The sequence below is a fragment of the Platalea leucorodia genome, assembly GCF_965183815.1.
Source record: "Platalea leucorodia genome assembly, chromosome: 1".
Lineage (NCBI taxonomy): Eukaryota > Metazoa > Chordata > Aves > Pelecaniformes > Threskiornithidae > Platalea > Platalea leucorodia.
In genome coordinates, this window is record NC_138823.1 from 163,810,175 (window position 1) to 163,831,599 (window position 21,425).

Consider the following 21,425-nt stretch of genomic DNA (forward strand, 5'->3'; position numbering starts at 1 on the left):
TGAGTGTTTAAAATTCGTTGGCTTTATGTCCTCAAGCCGTATCTTAAGTCAGTAGATGATTCTGCTCCTGTACGGGGTCTTTCTTTCCCCTGGAGGCTAACACAGGTGCTTTTCTGCCTTCTATTTATGAATATATTTATGTTTATGAATGTATGCCAGATAGAAGAGGCTGTTTCTTTGACTTCTTAGGTGGTAGAAGAGGAGCTCTGCAGAATTCTATACCTACTCCAATTACTCCTGTGCTGCTGGCCATTTCTCCCTGCCAGTTCAGAATTGGGCTGTGTCACTGTTGCTCTTCTCCTGTCCATCTCTAGGCAAAAGACATCCTTTCTGTTAAGAAACCCTGGTCGTTGTGAAATGTGATTCTATGTTTTTAGGCAGAGAGTGCCAAACGGATTCCCTTTCCATGCTTTAAAAGTACCATTCTCGTGCTTGCCTGTCTCTGTGCCCTCTGCCTGTCTTTGACTCTTTCTGTCTCTCGTGCAAAGTTACTCCTTGGCTTATGCTAATTCATGGGAGCAGCAGAGGTACAGTGCTTTTAAAATTAGACCACGTTTATTTGTCTTTATAGATGCTCAAAAAAGAAAACTTTGAAATTCTTGGTCATGCAATACTTTTTGTTACCAAAAGGCTGTTCAAAATGGTAGCGTTAGCCACTTAGGAGGATCTGAATTAATTTATTGAACTTCTTGGCTTAACTCTGCTTTAATTATCAAAACATCTGTTGTTGAAGAAAATCTTTCAAGTCTGTTGACTTCACTAAGGGATTTGGTTGCAAAAATCATAGGTTTTCAGATAAAATAGTCTGCTGTAAAACATTTTCACAGAATCTAGTCAGGGCATTTAGGTACTCTGTAACTAAATTTTCTGAGTGCGGGGGGCCGTATTTGTGAAAGCCTACATTTTGCAAATAGATATGCTTTGTACAAGTAGCTAAATACACGCCTTTGGCAGAGCACAAGGATGACGATGTTCGTAACCTTCATGGTAAAAATTCTTCCATGTGAGCTATGCTTTATTGAAGGCTTCATATATACTGAGAGTTAGATGTTTGTAGTCTGAGCTAGTCACTTTAAGCTTTTTTTTATAGTCGGAAGGGGGAAATAGGTCAGAAGAATTGCTTCAGAAATTGCCATTTCTCTCCATTGATTGTAAAGAAAGCTGAGGATAACTAGCTCAGACTTAGTTGTCTGAAAGTTAGGGCAGATGAGTCCACCTCGAGTGTCTAAAATGCTGCATTCAGACAGTCATGTTCGTAAGTGAGCACTTGAATCTCAGTGTGACAATTCCTCTGTGGAAAATGAACATGTTGGCAGGATACCTTTGCTTCAAAATGGTCTTTACAGACTTTTGACTCATAGTGGTGAATGGAGCGCATTTGTCCTTCTGCCAGAAACTGGAGCTATTAACTGTTTTCGGTTTGCTTGAATTACAGGAGCTGGCCTTACAGCCCAAAGATGACATTGTGGACAGAGTTAAAATGGAAGACACCCTGAAAAGGAGGTTTTTCTATGATCAAGCCTTTTCTATTTATGGAGGTACAGACTTGAAGAAACACACATTTTAATCCCTTTAGGCTAATGTTCTGGTCTTCTAGCTGTGTGAAATGCTGTACTCTTGCGATGTTATATTAATGCAACGTAAAATAATTTTTTTTTAAAGTTGGCTTTAAACTGTCCTGCTTGAGTCTGTAAGCCTTTCAAAAGTTTCCTCCTTCCTAAAGTCTTAGGGTGGGGAGAGGGTTCAAAATTTGCCTCTTGCTTTCTGAATGCAAATGAGTGGACTTTAGGATGCAGGTTCTGAGCATTACATTGTAGAAGATGATTTCTTTTCAGAGGGGTAGGGTGTTTTGGCATTTAAGAAAGTGATCAGCTTATTTCCTCGTAACGATTCATCCCTGTCTGAGCAAGATCATGCTGAAAACTACTGTGAACTTTAGAACCTGTTACCTTAATGAACTTTGTCAATGAACTTTATTGAACACGTGAACGAATGTGTCTGTTGAATCTCTTCAGGTGGCTGATTTGAGCAGCTTGGGGAGGGGCAGCATGGTGCCTGTGTCATTACTGCTCTTTCACCTAAAATACTAAAATAAATACTCTGGGTTGTTTTATTGGCTTTTTCTTTTTCTTTTTTTTTTATCTTTGTGCCTGAACTAGTGATTGGCAGATATGCTTTATTGCTGACAATAACAAATTGCTTTGGCACATGCATTATCACCTCTGTATTCAGATTCCTCTTTCAGATAGATTGCTCCCACAAAAACTCTCCACAAAACGTAGTGCATTGGTGGAGAGAGGGTGGCTTTTACAGTTGTTGGTTGCAGGTATTTATCAGTTTCAGCTTCTACCACTACCTGACGCCCCAGTGTGCTCTGCGACTGAACTGTATTGGTTAGTGTGTAGTGCAGTGTCTGTCTAGGTGCTTCACAGGGTTTACTTTCAGCCTTTATGTCATGGGTCTTCATGTAAAAAAGTACTACAGCGAGACACATTCCATATTCTGTTTAGCACAAAGAAGCTGATGCTTCGTTCTCAGAAAATTACCTCAGGCTTAAATCAACTGATGGAAACACTGAGAAGGGAGGACTTTTCCTCCAAACAATGCAGGTTCATACAATCTCACACCTACCACAGTTGGTTTTTTTTTACCTTTTTTTCTTTGCAGGTGTCAGTGGTCTGTATGACTTTGGGCCTGTTGGGTGTGCTTTGAAGAACAACATCATCCAGGCATGGAGACAGCACTTTATTCAGGAAGAGCAAATCCTGGAGATTGACTGTACCATGCTCACACCAGAGCCGGTTCTGAAGTAAATATGGGTCTTTTTTTCTGCAGCTTGTAATTTCTGGTCATAGTTGCTTTTTACAGTCTTCTGTAAAATTACCCGCAGGGATCTTGAGACTGGGTCACCCAATTTCGTACCCCATTGCAGTGCAAAATAATTAGATATCAGTGCACAGGTCAGTGTGAGAAGCTGTTGTTCCATAAATCAGGGAGAGCAGTGGGACTCGTGTCTGAGAGTCTAATGTCTTAATGTCTCCTAGCAGTCCCATTAGGTGAGAAATTGCCATTATCCCTTTTTCTAAAAGATCAAGAAGACAAGAAAAAGGATTAGATGACTTGCCTAAATCTGGGACACCTGGGTCATAGTCTAGGGCAGTGGCCAGGTTGCTTGGCTGTTTTTCCCTTCTCTGTGGAGGGATGGCAATATGCAATGTGTTAATTGAGCTCTGAATGCAAATGATGCTTCTGTAGCCCTGGGGATTGAAGCCCTCTTTTTATCCGCAGACCAGGTAGAGGGACCGTCTTCCAGGGTGAGAGCATGGTTCAGACTCTGGACCCTTTCACCTCACGTATCTCCACTAAGACTACCCACAGGTTTGCTAAATATGTCAGGAGCTTTTGGAATGAGAGTCTGAGCTGAGTCAACTGCGTTACTTTGTATGGGTCACAGCATAATGGGCAGAAGCTTTCATGGGTCACGGGTATAAAATAGTGGGAATCTGTCCACTAAACTACTGGTTACTCCTCACAACTGCATCTATGTCTTGCTTCGATCCTAAAGGCACTAAGTGTGACACATTTTAAGATTTAGATGTATTGATACTTTCTCACAGATCTGATTTTCTGTGGGATGGTACTGCTCAATGTGAATCTGTAATCTGAAGCAAGAGCGAGCCTGCAGTTTGGGCACATAGTTTGAAGGACTTCTCTCTGGTGATGGTCTGTCCACTGGGATCACGCAGTACCCGGGGCTCTCCGGTGGCAGCTTTCATGTTCCTTCTTTGTATCATCTTTTCTAGGACTTCTGGCCATGTAGACAAGTTTGCTGACTTCATGGTGAAAGATGTGAAAAATGGGGAATGTTTTCGTGCTGATCATCTCTTGAAAGGTTTGGTTTTGTTCCAAGGCTAGGTGGGCTTGGGGATTTCTTGCAGTGGTACAAACATGGGAAAAGAGTATCTTTCTCAAGGAAGGCCAGTTGGTGTAGCCAGTCTTTCATACTTGTGTTTGTAGTTCATTAATCATACCATTCCAAAGATCCTGTAAGTTCTCAGTTCCACCCAAATGTTGTGTTAGTGTCTTAACGAGGAACAGGATCTCTAGTAAAACCATAGTTGGGTCACTTCTTATAAAATCCTGTGTCATCAGGCCATAAAAGATTACCGTGTTGTCTAAGCTGAGGACTCCCTATATAACAAGGTTCCTGTTCTCTACTGTGTTCTGGTCTTACTTTTCTTGAGTTTCAGTTGCTTTTTGTTCAGAACTGAGAAATGATTTAATGACAATACAAGGGGACAGAGCATGCTTTCCCTATGCAAAAGTCAATTACACAGCAGCTGCTGACTTTCATATACCTTAGAACTCAGCTGGCTTTTGGGAATCCTAAATAGACTTCAGGCTTTTCTTAGGTTTGCAAAGTACTCACACTTCTTCCTGGTTATTGAAAAAAAAAAAAAATCACATGAAGGAATCTTAGAAATAAGAAACCTATTTGAAAACTTTTTAATCTACAGCTCCATTGTGAAAGGAAGGATTGTTGCGCTCTAGGTTGAAGTGAGTTGTGCTCCCTAGTTTTCTAGCCTTTTCCTTGGAAGTTAAGTATGTAGAACAATCTGTATTGGCATTAAAGCTGTTTTCGTAATATTCAGTTAGAATTTTTGTTTTATTAAAAAAAAACCCAAAGAAGCCCATCTAACCTCAACCCACTTTGCACCTGAACAGCATCATAAACAAGTGTCCCTGTCTCTTCTGCAGCCCATCACAGCCACCTGCTGTTACTGCCACTAAAAAGTCAGATTGCTTTTTTCAAATGAGAGTGGGAAGTCTTGGCATCACTGTCTGCCTTTGTAACTCATGGAGGATGCTGTGCTTTACAGTGGAATGCAGTCTAACCCTACCATACCAAGTCAGTACGTGCCTCTGAGTGCATTTGGGTAAAATTAGCCTTGCTGGCTCGGGATCAGACGTTGCTTTTAATTTCCAGTCTGTACAGAAAGAGAATAAGGAGAAAGGGACTACAGAGCCATTGCTTGGGTTTAGAGGAATGAGTATTGGAAAGAAACTAGATAAGGACCTGTTGTTTTCCCTGTGGCACACCAGTACAGCGAACTGGTGCCGCTTCTCTGCTGTAGATCAGCATTGCCCTGATGACATGAGTGGAATTGCCCTGATAGACACCAGCAAGACAACTGGTGGACGTATGCTTATCCTGGAGGATCCCTCTGATCTGTTTAGCTTTACATTGGGGTCAAGCGATGGGGTTGCAGTATAAACTCACTACATACTTTTCTTGCTTACAGCTCACCTGCAAAAGCTTATGTCTGACAAGAAGTGCACAGCAGAGAAAAAGGCAGAAATGGAAAATGTTCTGACACAGGTAGGTGCCTGCATAGGGAGGTGAATGCTTCAGAGATGTGTGTGTAACAGAAGAAGTGGGGTGCGCTGAGTCCAGAGGCGGCGATGTCCCTTCTGTGTCTCGGAAAATGCTCAGAAGTCTTTACCTGAGAGATACTTGTTGGGCTGTACATGCTCCTAAATACTGAAAACTTACTGGTTAACAAATACTGTGAACTTGCTGGTTAATTGTATCTCCCTCCTTCTGCTATTTTGGAGAGTTATTGCTATTAATTAGTGTCTCGAATGTTGGGCTGGTAGGGCTGAAGCTCTGTTCTTGGAGCTTGTCTGCTCTGTTCCACTTCACACCCTGGCAAAAAGCGTGTTTCTTCTCAATCCCTCCTTCACCTTTGTAAATTCCTCACTGTGGGATTATGATACAAAGGAACAGAGACGGATGAGAAATCTTGTCGGGGTTTTTCTGAATCACCTTAGCACTGAATTGGTATGTTTTAAAGTTGTTTCAGCTTTCAAGAACTTGAGATTTGTTCCTCTGTCTCTAGCACCCTGCACAGATTTTTCTTTGTTTACCGTGAGAGTAGTTGGTGCTCCAGGCTGACATTCCTGAGCAGCTGTGCAGACATTTGCCTTTATTTTATTTGTTTTTTCTTACTTTGCTTTTTTCTCATGACTTCTAGGGTAAATGCTTCCAGAGCCATGCATAGAATGAATATTTCCTTCCAGAAAGAGCAACTCTTTTTTTTTTTCCCAGTGTATTGCATCACTGAGCAGCTGTCATTAGGTTTTCCACACTACAATGCTGAACTTTGACCATCCTTTAGGGGAATCCCTCTATTAATGAACTCTTTTTATCTCCTGTCTTGAGTTTTCGCTAATATATGAAGGATGATGACAATTAATGCTAGAAGCAGCTCATTTGATTTTAAACGAGTATTAAATCATTGGTGTTAAATCATTGGTTCAGTATAGATCCTTTGTGGCACTTAAGTCTAGAAACTACAGTTAAATGTACATTTGCAAAAGGCTAGTACATAAATGCACAAAATAATGCCAGAAATGGCGGCTTTTGTGTGGTTAGGTTGCAGTTAGATCTGTGGTTCTACTACTGCTTGATTCCCATCTTCCAGAGGAAGGGGAAGGTAAGGTCGTGGAAGGGGCTGACGTTATCCCACTTGTGAAAGTGTCCAGTCATTACCAAATGGTTTTCAGAGCAAATGGAAAATGTCGCACCAAGAATCCCTGTGCTGCAGATTTGCTCTATTTAACGAAAATGCAGAACAGCTCTAAAAGAGAGCATCTAATGCATAGCTTGAATATTGTGTTTCATGCAACAGAGGAAAGAGAAATGAATGCAGACAAAGCACTGCTGAAATTTTGGCTCTCTTCTCCCTCATCGCTGTATTTTTTTCCTTCTCAACACATTGCTCCCCATGTTTTAGCTGAAACTGTTCAAAAGAAGCTACTGGTGGGTGGTGATGCAGTCCCAATGACTTTTCTGCTGCTTTACACCCACTCTTATGCTCAGTGCTTGCGTTTCTATGTAGACTTTAGACTTTCTGTGGTATGACTGAGTCGTGGACCTATATTACTAAAATGGGTTTGCAGATGTGCAGTGTATTCTATCATCAGTTCAAACTTTAGCTTGCTTGAAAATTTAGGTTAAAAGGAAACATTGTGGGCAGGTGATTCAGAGCTGTGGATCATGCTCAGTAAAAGATGAAAAGGACAGAATTCATTCCTGTTATCTTGTCTAGTAATTACAATAGTTCTCCTGTGTTTTGATATTAGTTGGACAACTATGGCCAGCAAGAACTTGCAGACCTCTTTGTGAACTACAACGTGAAATCACCTATCACGGGGAATGACCTGTCCCCTCCTGTTTCTTTCAATCTGATGTTCAAGACCTCCATTGGGCCTGGAGGAAACATGCCTGGGTAGGTACTGATCTCATTCTGCTTACGCTCTCCCTTCTTCGTATTCTGCATCACCTGGAATAAAAATGAAGTCTGAAAAAGGATTGAAATATACAATTTCTCCTTGAGTAGCCTTCCCCTACCTTTCAGTCCCAGTCTTCTCCGGCAGCTTAGCATTCCTTGTACTCTTTCTGAAAGGTAGGAGAAACAAGGAGCTGTTGCAGAATCACAAAAATACTTGAAGCAGCAGACTGTGTGGATCATAGCTATGCCCTTGCTGGTTGGAGTTATTTCCATAAAGCCAGTTAATGTTGGGTCCCCAATTGTCAGCAGCTTCATGGCTATAGACAACCTGCTTCAGTGTACCTGTTTCAGGATGAAGTTACTTAGCAGGGTGATCCAGTGGTAGCATCATTTACTAGGTGTTTGTAGTTAGTGTGTGAGAATGTAGAGGCTACTGTCTTGAGTTGGGGTCTCCAAAACTAAAACCGCTATTGAAGAGCGGAGAATGATTCTCGCGTATGTTCTGGGATGGGACCAGAGATACGTGTCGTATGTGTTCTCCAGTGTAGTACATGAAATAGGCTGTGTAGGTTGTATTCTCTGTGGAAGTCTCAAATCACCGTAGGGGTTGTAGGAGCCTTGCAGTAAAGCCACTTCACAGTTCGTGTAACAGCAGAGATGTAGTCATGGTTTGCCTGCAAAATCCTCGTTTGTAAGCAGCCTGGTATAGCTCAGGCCTACGTAGGAAAGGCAAGGAGGGTACATTCCCTCTGACCTCCGTGATGTAATTGGCCACTGCATTTCATTCAAACATCTCTTTCCATGCTTGCATCTCAAAAGCAGCCAAGTCATCCAGTGTACTTTTGGGAGTAACTATGGAGCGCTGTGTTTTGGCTGCAGCTGATGTTTGTTTGTGTTTTTCCCCTCAGTCTATTGCTTCATTGTTTTGTGTCTGGAGTTAAAAGGCTCAAGAGAAAAAGTACCACCTTTAAGTTTTGTAGTAACTGTGTTTTTCTTTTCTCACTGCTTTCCCCACCCTTTTATCTTCCTGAATTTTCCTCTTCCCCCATCTTCTTTCAGCTATCTGAGGCCAGAAACTGCCCAGGGAATATTCCTCAACTTCAAACGTCTTCTGGAGTTTAACCAAGGCAAACTGCCTTTTGCTGCTGCCCAGATTGGAAACTCCTTCAGAAATGAAATCTCGCCCCGCTCCGGCCTTATCAGAGTGAGGTACTGCAAATTTCCTCTTTGAACAGAAGGGTACCTGGGAGCAGGTAGCACCTTCCTTTTGTTCCAGTGTTTGTACGTGATTGTTTCACATTAGTGCTTTCTTCCAGAGGGCTTCTGATAATGTGCCTGGTGAGTCTCAGGGTTCATGGGCAAAGAACTCATTTAGTTAAGGTTTTAACTATAGAATTCTGTCTAAGCCTGGCTGGTGAGAAGTAGGATCTCTGAAATAGCTGTTGTATTAGAAACACCTAGATTAAACTCACTTTTACTAACAAAATTTGGCTTCCATCATAATCTAAATGAATCATATTAAAGATAGCTGTGTTCTCTATGGGACATGCAGCTTTGCTTGTTTAATTATGTTCATGCGATTTACTTTAAAACTGAAATCTGGAATCAAAACACAATTCACCTTGCAGCAGTATCTCCTTGTCTCAGTTCTGCAGATTCTGCAGTTCTGCAGCTTACTACAGAGAGGAAGTTGGGAGATAACCTGATTCGGGACATGTGTTTGTGTCCCAAGATCAGTCAAGCAGGAAAGCTCAGGGTTATTGAGAACTACTTTCAAAGCTTTCTGTCTCAGGATAAAAGTGATTATTGCATTTCATTTCATTAAGGATAACTGTATTTTAACTGAACTATTCTGAACAGAAGTCTCTTCCATCTAATTTGGAACAAGAGCTCCCATGCACAGCCAGTGTGGTTCTGTCGTACACACAGGCATTATGTGTTAATTGACGTGGTAATTGATTAATATGGTGCCGTAAATGTCACTGAGAGGCAGTGGGATCGTTAGCACTGGGGGTGTCCTCCTGTTCTCTCTTGCACATCTGGAAGCAAGAACTTTTCTCATTGAAATGCATTTTCAGTCAAATATAAATTATACGCTTGTGGCACATTTATTGGAGACTGTGTTATTATGCTATCATAGCAAATTACATCCTGATGCCTGTGACTTAAGGTTAATGATTACCTAGAGCTTTTTTAAAGGTTCTTGATAATAAGCTAATTCAGTGTAAAGCAATTTCAAGCAAGAAGGCTAAGGATCAATGTATGAATATAGATGTATTAAAGACAAGTTCTTAAAACAGAATGTACACCATTGCTGAGTGTAGCGGTATGAGTATCTTCAAGAAATTATCACGTCACCTGTCTATTTTGGACACCTCTAATATGAGTTAAGACTACTGAGTTAATCAGTGGATTAGTCTTTATTGACCCTGTAGGAAATGTGTACTTCTAATACGGGCATCACAGCAGTCTGGAAAAACTCCAGAGAACTGGAAGTATTTCCAAAGGTGGTAGTCTCTGCTCTGAATCACAGTGGTGATAACCATGGCCTGGAGATCTCTAGATGAATTTGTAGAACGTTTTATTAGGAATTTGAAGATGAAATTAAATCCAGTGTCGAGACTGGTTCATGTTCCAGTCTATACATTGTCTTGGCTCTGGGCTTGCATATGTTTTTAAACTACTGACTTGCTTGTGACAGGCTAAAGCATAATCATTTATTAGAAGGGCTGTGGCTAATGCATAAAATATTTAATACACACAGTTGTTTGTGTTTCCGTTAGGGAATTCACCATGGCAGAAATTGAGCACTTTGTGGATCCCAGTGAAAAAAATCACCCCAAATTTCAGAATGTGGCAGATCTCAACATCCTCCTGTACTCTTCCAAGGCCCAGGTCAGCGGGCAGTCCGCCCATGTAATGCGGCTGGGAGATGCTGTCCAACAGGTAATGTTCCTCTTGCAAGCACACGGAGCTTGCTCTTTTCAATATTGCTCTCAAGGCTAAATTACAAACTGTTGTGTTGGTGCCAGTTGGGGTTTGCTCCCAGATTTAAGAGTCAGTTCTCATCAGTGAAGCTGTGACTGAGATCCAAGCCTGGCCCTTATTATCGGTAATGAAAGGCTGCAGGTGGTGCTGGCGTAGTGGTTAGAGGTTAAGTTTCACACTTAGCTAATGGGAGAGGAAGAGTAAGGAATACTAATATCTGCCAAAAGCTCAGCAGTGACTGGGAATCTAATGCTCAGCTGCTGGCCCCCATCAGTACGTGGCTTGCACGCTGGGGTTTCGCTACCTGATGCTCCATTCATGCAAATGATGAACGAGTAGGTTTACCAACCCCTTCCACCCCACCCCTAAAACCCCAAATAAAAACCCACCAGAACACTGCCCCCCAAAACCCAAACAAAAAAACCCCAAAAAGCAAACAAACAAAAAAAGGCAAAAAAAAGAACACCACCCCCCCTGTTGTATTGCAGCTGTGAACTGTAGGGTACAGCTGCGGGGGGCTCCTGAGCCATAACTGCAATTCCCGGGCACTGTTGCAATACCAGTCACTGCATTGTTGGATACAGCAGGGTATTTTCAGGGCATATTCTTCAGAGACAGTTAGTGATGAGTCCTAGAGTAATAGTAACTTACTGTTTTGTTCAGATGGAGATACTGCCAGTGGCACTAGGTGAATTTGAAAAGATGCAATAGTTTCAGGGGAGACATAGTACTTTATCACAGGCAGCTGCAAGAAGTTCTGTCTGTAACATGTCAGGTTGTCTGCAGCACTGCAACAGATCGTGACTTTGCTTCCTGAGGAATTAATGTCTATCTGTTTTTTTTCTTCCTGCTTTTTCCCTTTCCAGGGTGTGATCAATAACTCCGTTCTCGGTTACTTCATTGGCAGAATCTACCTCTTCCTTACAAAGGTCGGTGTATCCCCAGAGAAGCTGCGCTTCCGACAGCATATGGAGAATGAGATGGCTCATTATGCCTGTGACTGCTGGGATGCAGAGTCCAAAACATCGTATGTAAGTGGCAAAGTGAAACAGCAAGTGGCGCTCCTTATCAGATCTGTTGATAGTGCGGGAAGGAGCTCTGTTTTATTTCTTGGTTTTTAAAACTAGGGCTACGAGTCTGATGTTTCTGTCCAGCCCCGTGTTGGTGTAAACATGCTTACTGCAGTGGAAGTATTCTGAATCTGGGACTAAGGGGACAGGTCAGCTCCCTGCAGTGGGCTTGCACGAAGTCTATGAACTGTTCATGCTTGTTTGTGGGTCCATGCTTCAGACTCCCTTTGGTGGAGCCTGAAGTTGCCTGTAGACGTTGTGCTCGTCGAATATCATCTAGAATTAAAGGAAAGGTCTGGGTGCTTTCCAAGACTATAACCCCTGTAACAGCAGTGGGGAAAGATTTATAGAATCATAGAATTGTTAAGGTTGGAGGAGACCCTTAAGATCATCGAGTCCAACCGTTAACCAGTCACTGCCAAGCCCACCACTAATCCATGTCCTCGAGCACCACGTCTACCCTTCTTTTAAATACCTCCAGGGATGGGGACTCAACCACTGCCCTGGGCAGCCTCTTCCAGTGCCTGACTGCCCTTTCGGTGAACAAGGTTTTCCTAACATCCAACCTAAACCTCCCCTGGCGCAGCTTGAGGCCATTTCTTCTCATCCTAAGATTTGTTTTGCTGGAGGTGTTATTCCAGGGCAGATTCCTTCCTGCTAGAATGCTTGCTCTTCCTTTCCCACTTCCAAGCTGTGAGAAATGAGAGTTCGCTCCAGCCAGTTCAGACAGCTGGTGCTGGGAAAAATTTCCCAAGGATTTTTTATCTTCCTGCTGAGTCACTAAGAGCTTTTCAGTTCAGGCCTTGTTGGGTGCTTTGTTTTTCTCTTAGATTGTTGCCTGGATTTTGAAAAATGTGTCTTTTTTTTTTCTTTCAGGTAAACCAGCAGTAGGTAGTTAGGGGCGAGGCTCTTAGACTTATTTTAGATTCTCTTGGAGAGCTTTCAGCCTCTTCAGTTAAGTCTCAGCCCAGTATGTCAGCTGCAATGATGGTTTCAAAAGAAATCTATTAGAAGGCATAGTAACTAGACTGTCTTGATTATAAAGTCATTCCCCCCATAAGGGTACAGAATCTACTTTTTAGGTGGAATCTGAGTTAAAAAAAAAGTTATTTCATTATTTTTCCCTCACGTGTAGTGAAGCACATGCTCTTCTGCCTAGTTAGCAGTTAGTTTCCAGGGAGTCTGGGGTATGTGCAGATCCCTGAAAATATCTGGTAGCATGCTCAAACTGGTAGCATGCTCAGCCCAAAGGTGTCCACATAGGGAATGGGGCAAGGCTTCAGATGGTTCAGACAGCCTTATTTATGGGCAGGGAGAACCTCCTGCAACCTAGGGCTGAGGAGGTTGTGTGTGGGTGGTGGGTTTTGTCCATGTGGGATTTTTGGGTTTGTTTTGTTTGTGGTTTTTTTTCCCTCTCTTTTCTTTTAAGGAGCTGAAACAGGCTTATCACTAGTGATGTTTCATTACAGCTAGTTAGAGCAACAGCAGCTAGTAAAATTTCACCAAATTGAAGGTGGGGAAAAAAAATTCCTGCAGCTTGGATAAGTGATTCGTCTTCATATAGAAAAGACCTGTAGAAATGATTGAAGGACTGGCTTCCTCTGAAGGTAGCTAGCTGACTTCCATAAGTTCACAGCTGCTTTTCCCAGCCACCCTAAAACAGGCTGGACATGTGTAGGTCACCCCATGTAAATAAGATTAATAAACTTTGCAAGCCTTGTCATGGATCAGGACGACACTCACAGAGCAGTGTATCCAACAGCCTAACCCAGAGGTGAAGACAGCAATCCCAGGGGCATGACAAAACCGCCTCGTGAGCTAGACTCATGCTTTGGTTTGTCACTTAACTCTGACCAAAAATGCGTATACCAACTTGCAGCATGCAATTGTGAGAAATTAACTGCACTGAATGTGTAAAAATATGTGTAAAAATTCCCCAAGATGTTTTGGACCACCATAGTTTTTCCAGCACAGGGGTTTCTTCTCTTCACGTACCTTTCCTGACACCCTGCTGTATCACTGCAGACTGGAAAACCACGCAGCATCTGGCTGCCCGTGTGTCCATGCTGATGTGACAGAGTGAATGCAAAGCAGCTGATGTGCCTTTTCTCATATGGGATCGTCTTTTAGAAAATCCAGGTGGTGGTTGTATTTGCTGCAAGTGTTGGAAGGCTTCATCAATTCCGTGTGTGTGAATGGTGTTGTGAGATCCCTCCTTGCCATACATGCTGAAATGTTGAAAGAAGTGCTTCCCTTGCATATGATCTGTGTCTTAGTAGCTTGTAAGCCAGGCTTTCAGCTGTTCTGATGTGGCTGGTTGCCTGCTGTCTATTCTATACTGGCGGAGCAGTAAAGCCCCAAAGGCATGATATCTTCGTGTGCCTATAGCATGTGAGTGATAGGACTGCGTGCTCTGGCCTCAGCCCCAAGCTATTGGCACAGTGCTGTGTTCTGCCAAGCCATGTGGAAAACCTGGCCCTGAACACAGGCACTGGTTAGATAACTGATCGTTTCCTCTGGAAACAAATGAAATCATTCAAATGAAGGAGCAACTAGTGAGTGAGGGTTGCTTATTGTAACAGAGCTAATTATGTAGAAAAAAACAGTCATGGGAGCAGGGAGGGCTTAAGGGTGAGTAAACATATTTGATGGTTAAGTGGACAAAAAAGTGAGTTGGTGAAAGCTTCCACTTTTGTTGTTTCAGGGTTGGATTGAGATCGTTGGCTGCGCTGATCGTTCCTGCTATGACCTCTCCTGCCATGCCCGCGCCACCAAAGTTCCTCTTATAGCTGAGAAGCCTCTCAAAGAACCTATATCCTTTCAGAATAAACCAGATTCTCTTGAAGTGAAAAGTGATTTGACAGTGAGATGTCTTGGAGAGCTGTGCAGCTCTATTTTAAGTTATATCTGTAAGTTTGACAGGGAAACCTAGAGCTACAGACCAGCGTGACTTTGGGAAGTAAGCTGAAAAGAATTGAGCGTGTGGGTGGCTTTACTCAGGTGGGCAAAGGGGATTTACTATTGTGCTTGTTTTTTCTAGCTTAACGCTAGGCTCTGTTTTGACTGTGAAGCGTGGTGTAAATGTGAATGTGGCGTTACGATCCCGGGTTACTCCATGTCATTCCGTGGTTCTGCTGCTAGCTGTACTTGTAAAAAAAAAAGTTGTATTCTTTCAAAATTTGTGACCTTCTGCCCTTCAGTATTTTTTGTTGTTCCTTTCCTCTCTTGGAGGGAAGTTCCTTAATCCAGTAGCAGAGGAGATTTCTTTGTGTTGCGTAGCAATTAGCTTTGACATAGCAAAAGAACCAGGCCCTGCTTTCTGTCATCTCAAACTCCTTAACTGCCTCGTACAGAACAGTCAACATTGTTCAGTTTGAGGCAAATAAGGGAGCCATTGGCAAAGCTTATAAGAAGGATGCAAAGGTGGTGATGGAATACCTTTCCATGTGCGATGAGTGTTACGTCACTGAGATGGAGCAGCTGCTCAACGAGAAAGGGTGAGCTGGCTGTGTGTGCGTGGTACCATTCTCTGACACCTCTGATGAGGGTTCCCAAGGTGCTGCTGGATTAATTTGAGCCACCTGAAACCAGTTTCCTTGTCAGGGTAGGCCGAGTGGATTGCCTGAAATGTTTTAGTGCTGTCCCTTCTGCCAAGTCATTGCTGGTCACCCATTGACATATCTCTTGATATATGCGCATAAATGTGTAACCATGGTATTCAAATATTTGTTTATTTGCGTGGGAATGAGCTTTAGTAGGATCATCCCATAAGAGAGACACCTCAGTGAAATGGGAAGTGTTTACCAGCTTCCCTACTCTGGTTTGAGAGTTGACCAGGGCTGGCAGATGGTTTTGAACTTAATTTTAAAATTAATCAAATAATTCTGTGAGCGATGGAACAGAATGGTTAAATGAGAATCAAAACTTGTGTGAGTATCCTCCGATGTTTAGTGATACGCTTTAGGACCTGTTACAGCGTTTGACTTATTAGGGCAGCAATTTGCATATTTTTCCTCGACCTGTCTGCCTACATTCCTAACACATGCAGCAACTGAAAATGTAAGAGATCTCTACAGTTGTCGAATCTGGTTGAAGCAGGCCAACAACTGTGTATGTTATGAGAAGGCCAATGGTGCAAAAATAAAAAACAAACTTTATTTCCAGCTTGAAATGGCACAAGGTGTAGGATTACTGAATACATTCCAGACTGGTAACATTTACATCTTTTGTTTTCTTTTTTCTTCTTTTTTTCCTCTGAGCTAAGATTTATTTCTTTTACATTTCTATGAATGGGGAAGTGTAGAAAAAACAGTAGCACTCAAAATGGGGAGAGAAACTATTGCAGAATATGGTGATGTGTACACACATCAAAACCAGAAGAAAGTGAACTTAGTTCATCCAGAATCCCACTGAAATGGTTCAGTAGATGAGTTATAAGCAGTATCCCGGGTTTGAATTGATAGTGGACTGCAAATCATGGCTGTGTTTAAACTCAGGATCTTGTTGTAGCTGCATTCAGAGCAAAGCCTTTATAAGCTTCAGCCCATTTGGTATCAGGTCCAAATGCAGGTGCTTAGCACACGCTTTTCTTAAACATTGGGTTTTGCATTACACCGTTCTGAATGCTTCAGCAAGGAGGGTGCCATTGCTGAGCACATGTTGAGAGTGTCAGTACGTTAGACCTGCCTTTTATATGACTGTGATTGTATAAATCCACCATGTGAAGCCCTCAGGTTTACAGCAGCAGTTTTCTGTTAGGACGTACAATAATAAAGACATTTGCTTCCTATAAGTGGGATGGGTCAATGCAGCCTAAGGTCTCCTCGGCAAGGAGTGTGTGCTAGCTGCAAGTTAGCAAGGAGCAAGAGAAAATAGTTGGAAGACCGTAATATCAAAAGCTTTAGAACTAAGCAATAAAATAACTGTGCTGTATCCTCCCCTTTGTTTGGTATCTGTGAAAATGCACAGCACCTTCTTACACAACTCGGTTTTCACGAGAAGTCCGTCCGCTGGACAAGATGTACAGTTTGCAGCAAGCGCCTGTTTTGTGTGCCTCCCTCTTTTTCTTTTGATGTATATGCTTCATCCTGAGATTCTTCCATTTCCTAATTGAGTTTGCTTCAGGCTGTTAACCACAACGAAGTTCACTGTGATTATGAAGATGGTTGCTTTTAATGTAGATGTAGTAATTTTATTATTAACATAGATTTCTTTTAATGGGTATGCCACATGTTTCTTTGATCTCTGGGATTTGCCCTGGCTTTTATCATCCCACTCTTAGAGCCAACCAACCAATGCAATTAAGGAAATATAACTTGTTTGTTTATTGCTGTAGTATTTAAATGACTTCTTTTTCCTTTGCAGGGAATTCACTGTTGAAACTGAAGGGAAAACTTTTAAATTAACAAAGGACATGGTTACTGTGAAGAGATTTCAGAAAACATTACATGGTAAATTTGTATCTTTGTTTGATTGTCAAAAATAAGAGGCACATCAGGATACACTTTGAATGTCAACTTTATTTGTTGCATTGTCCTGTTAGTATTGTACAGTGGCACAGGAAAAATACCAAACGTTATTTCCTTGAAATCCAACAATTTAAGAGAATTGGAAAGCTTTCACACAGCAGTGGGATTTCATTGACCATTGACACAGGCCTATCTGCCCGCTTCTTGCCTAGTCTGTTCGGTAACCCCTTTAATAGACTTTGAGTGGCATGTTATATTCATGCTGCTTCAGTTGCGCATTCTAGGATTTGTAAGGTCCCACGTGGTGCAGAGAACCAGCCGCTGTAGTGATGGAGGAGCTGGGGAAAGCGCACCAGCTTTGGGAGCTTTCATCTTCATTGCAGTGCAGCAGATGGGTTGTGGCAGTCTGTTGGTAGGGCTGTAGGCAGATCTCTGTGCTCAGAGCTCCTGTTGTCACTCCGCTGCCTGCAGTCAAGCCTTCCAGCATCTACCAGCTTGCCAGGCTGCCGTGCTGACCAGACTCTTCAAGCTGACAAGTCCTGTCATTTCCTCTGGTAGTCGATAATCACATCAGCTTCGGTCAGCGACTGCATCTCCACAGAGCTTTTGTCCTGATGTGGGGAATGGGGCTAGAAGGTATGGATTTAGTTCCTCAAAGAAGTCTTGTCTTTCCAGCCAGCTCTGTAAGCGCCTCACCCAAGGTCGTTTGGGAAGTCTTTGACAGAGCTGGAGACTGAGGTAGATTTTTTTCCCCAGTTCATACTGTAACTAGTGGATCATCCTGCCCTAGGCTGGGAACATGATAAATGCTCCTGGGAAGGAGTAGAGCAGCTCGTAGCATGTGCAGAATATTTTTGTTCTTGCAGCTGCTGAGCCTTCGAGATGTCCAGGTGTCTTGCACTCAGCACATGCTGCTGCTGTGCCAGGCTTTGCTTTGTCACAACTTCAAAGAAGGAATCAGAGTTGTAACTGTTGGTGATTGTAGTATTGCTGGGGGCCAGCAGGTAGAACCCCGGTTGCTGGTTTTCCTTTAAATTTGTGCATTTGGCAGTTTGGCTGCTGTCTGCAAGCAGAAGGCAAAGCTTATGGTTTCCCTCTCTCTTGTCTTGAAAACTGGTTGGTCAAGGCACAAATAAAACAAGACCATCCTTTTGGAAGGTAAAGCCCCACCCCAGGTGAGGTGCGTAATTGAGGAGGATTGGCTCTCTAGGCACATAGAGTGGGAGGCAAGTCAGGGTGCAGTGCTGGAGAACTGGATTCTGCCCTTGATTTTCAAAAGCAACTGGTGCCTGTAATTGTTGTTTCTTCTCCAGTTGCTATCCAGGCTTTTTCTAAAAAGCTGCACTGTCTGAGCAGGGCAGCTGTCCACTGAGCTCCTTTCATACACGGAGGGGAGGAGGAGGAAAAAGCCTCTTTGACAGACGTGTGGCAAGGATTGGAGAGAATGACGGGTATATAATAACGTAGCACATCACGTCTTCTCAGAATTTTTGCAAACACTAATGAGTTGATCCTTGTTCTTTCCCACTCTTGTGATACGTTGCAGGGGGATGGAGAATAGGGAGGGTAGCAGCGCTGAAGCAGGCAGCTGAATGACTCAAGAATATGGAGGGAGACTTTGCTGGAATTTGAGTGGGATCTGAAGCTCCATGCTTCTCTGCTCAGACTGCTGGGTACTGAGGCCGTGTCTGTACGTTAAACCAAAGTGGGCCAGGGATTGAGCATTACCCTGCCGTCATCCAGGCTGTTTAATTGTTAGCATATTCCCTGGCACGGTTTTGGTCTATGCCAAGTAGCGCTCTCCCAGACAATGCCTGGACATGGTTTGTGGCTTGGTGTGGAGCAGGGACTGTTCCCAGTGAACAGTTTGGATGAGGCTTTGCTGTTGTGAAGCGGAAGAGGGTCTCTCTGCATGGATGCAAGTTGTGCTGTGCTGTTTGCTGTCAGGGCCAGAGAAGGGGCCGCGACTTATTATTTACAGCCTAAATACATTCTATATGTGGACTAAGTCCAAATCTCTACTTCAGGTATTTGTATTTAGAGCAGAAATGTTTAACCTTTTATTTCCATATGCTACATGTAATCGCAACTTCTGAGCAGAAAGGCAGCTTCAGTAAACACATCTTTTTTTGTGTATAAATTCTTCTTTAATGATGTGGGTTCTTTTGTATTCCAGTGGAAGAAATCATCCCAAATGTAATTGAACCCTCATTTGGTATTGGGAGGATCATGTACACAGTGTTTGAACACACATTCCAGATCCGGGAAGGAGATGAGCAGAGAACGGTGAGCTTTCCTGTGGCTGGGCCTCAGCTTAAAACCAGCTGCAAGCATTTGCCTTTCCCTGACATCCAGGGGAAGGACTAAAATAAGACTGTGCAATACACAGTAGAGATGGGAAAACCCAGGTGGGCTGTTGAATTGCTGTTTTTGCCAGCGTACATGTCATTTATATATGTGCACTGAGAGCAGTCTGGGGCTGTGTGTGCACGAGGCTCCTGCTGTATTACTGGCAAGCGGGTGAGAAATTCCTCCTTCTGGATTCACACTTGGCAATGTCCTGTCACTCAGAGAAAGGCATCTCTTCAGTCTTTTATTTCCTCTCTCTTTGCTGCTTTTTCTGGAATCATAGTTCTGTGCAGCAAGATGGACAACAGACTAACTGTTTCCTCAGTCCCCCATGAAATTCAACCTTCTCTGATTCTGGGCATCCCTAAAATCTTGGCCTGAAACTTTGCTCTAGCAGGGACCAGAGGGAAGCGAGTGTTACATACAGACCGCCAGCCTCTTCCAGCCGGTGCCCAAACCGTGATGCTCTGCACTCTTGCTGGTGACCCATGGGAAGCTGGCTGTAAACTTGATGCTGGCTCCTGTTGTTTCTGGCTGCTAGGCTGTGTTTATAGAAAAGAAAAATAACAGCGCTCCTTAGTGTCTGGTTGTCACAGGGTGTGATACAATTATGAGGGGGGAGAACAGGATTCAGGAGCCCAGAATTAGGACACAGTTGACTTTTTCAATCACAAACTGCTCATGAAGTCTGAAATACTGGACTTATCTTCCTTCTAGTACTCATTTACTTTCTGTGTAGCCTGGGCTGCTCTATATTGTGGTACGTCTGAATTGCATTACTTCTGTACCCTTACAGGCCTTGCTGATTGCCAGGAAAGACGTTTTTGGTTTTGTTTTTTTTTTTCCCCCCTCCCCTTTTGGCACATTTTCCTTTTCTGAAGGTGTCTGTGGAGGGCTCTGAAAACCTTTGAGCTGCCTGTGCTCCGTGTGTGTGGAGTCTCTGTGGGAATCAAACAGGGAGTGAGATGACTGTGAGAATCCTTCCCTTTAGACTGTGCATAAGACTAAATCTCCTGGAAAGACCTCTCTACCCTTCATTTTTCTGTAATTCAAATGAGGTTCACTTTCTTCAGGGAAGGCTCTGGTAAACATCTTTTGGTGGGAGGTAACGATTAGCTGTCAGGAGGGAGGAGGGAGCGGAGGACAGCTGCAGAAAATCAATCTTGCTTTAGCAGGGTGAGGTGTTACTGCTGGAGCCCTGAATGCTAACGTCTTACAGAAAGCCAGCTACTCCCCTGGAACAGTCACCCTGCTTCCAACCTCAGTCAGAGCTTATTCTCGCCTCCTAAGAATCTGGCCTAACCATTAAACTTGTATTTATTTGTGCTTTTTCTTTTTTCTTTAGTTCTTCAGCTTCCCAGCTGTTGTAGCACCATTCAAGTGCTCCGTTCTTCCTCTGAGCCAGAATCAGGAATTCATGCCTTTTGTCAAGGAATTATGTAAGTGTATTAAGCACGGTGGCTCCAGTGGGGATGTGCACTGGGAAGAGAGGTTTCTTCCTCAGTACTGTAGGGAGAAAATAGCACTGGGATCGTGTGGCTCTCACACGTGCAAAGGCAAAGCCATTGAACTAAAACAGCTGAGTGCGTTGGTATCAGTCAGCTTTGGGTATCTATCAAACTCTTCGGTCTAGCCTCAAAAAAACCAACTCCCTGCCCTTCCCCATGTTCCTTTGCAGTGTAAAAGACATTTCTTTTTTTCCTTTGGTGTCAAAAAGAAATCTTTCCCACTGCTTAGGCAAAGCTGTCAGGAGCAGTGGGTTTTTGTGGTTTTTTTTTTTGGTTTTTTTTTTGTTTTTTTTTTTTTTTTTTGAATAAAGTTATTTTCTTCGCCCTTGTTGGCCAGCTAATTTATTGAATCGGTCCCAGAGCTGCTGAGCCTCCAAGCATTCTGTCAAAATGCCCCCTAGTACCATCTAAAAGTGAATACGTGAAGGATAGGCACATAGGCTGCACGTCAGACAGTGCCTTTTGCTCTCGCCATCGGTTCTGCTCCAGACCTCGCCTGCCCGTGCTGGACATGCCCCTGCACGCGTGTAAGGCTGGCGTGTTTTTGAGTTAAAGCAGAGTTGTGGGACTGCAATGACAGGTTGAAGAAGTTGGTGACTTTGCTCTTTGGGTAAGAGTTGAGTGATGCAATGTGGAGAGCTGTGGGGTGGGTTTGAGCTTGTAGTCTTGGCAGGGACTGGAACACTGGATCTTCTGTCAAAATAAAAATGAGGGGGTCTGATGCTGCTTGAAACCAAGACGCATGGT

The 21,425-nt window shown here is 43.2% G+C and overlaps 1 protein-coding gene across 1 annotated transcript in view; it reads left to right on the top strand.

The window, feature by feature from the left end:
- The window catches only part of GARS1 (glycyl-tRNA synthetase 1), a gene marked incomplete at its 5' end in the record, with an annotated part of 28,688 nt that overhangs the window by 5,315 nt on the left and 1,948 nt on the right, over positions 1-21,425 (top strand). The window contains 13 exons of the mRNA XM_082328731.1: positions 1,436-1,538; positions 2,668-2,809; positions 3,804-3,892; positions 5,304-5,380; positions 7,147-7,292; positions 8,355-8,504; positions 10,079-10,241; positions 11,150-11,314; positions 14,058-14,205; positions 14,712-14,850; positions 16,718-16,803; positions 18,998-19,107; positions 20,516-20,609. Coding sequence (XP_082184857.1) covers positions 1,436-1,538; positions 2,668-2,809; positions 3,804-3,892; positions 5,304-5,380; positions 7,147-7,292; positions 8,355-8,504; positions 10,079-10,241; positions 11,150-11,314; positions 14,058-14,205; positions 14,712-14,850; positions 16,718-16,803; positions 18,998-19,107; positions 20,516-20,609 — 1,612 coding nt within the window. The remainder of the gene's footprint in view (positions 1-1,435; positions 1,539-2,667; positions 2,810-3,803; positions 3,893-5,303; positions 5,381-7,146; positions 7,293-8,354; positions 8,505-10,078; positions 10,242-11,149; positions 11,315-14,057; positions 14,206-14,711; positions 14,851-16,717; positions 16,804-18,997; positions 19,108-20,515; positions 20,610-21,425) is intronic.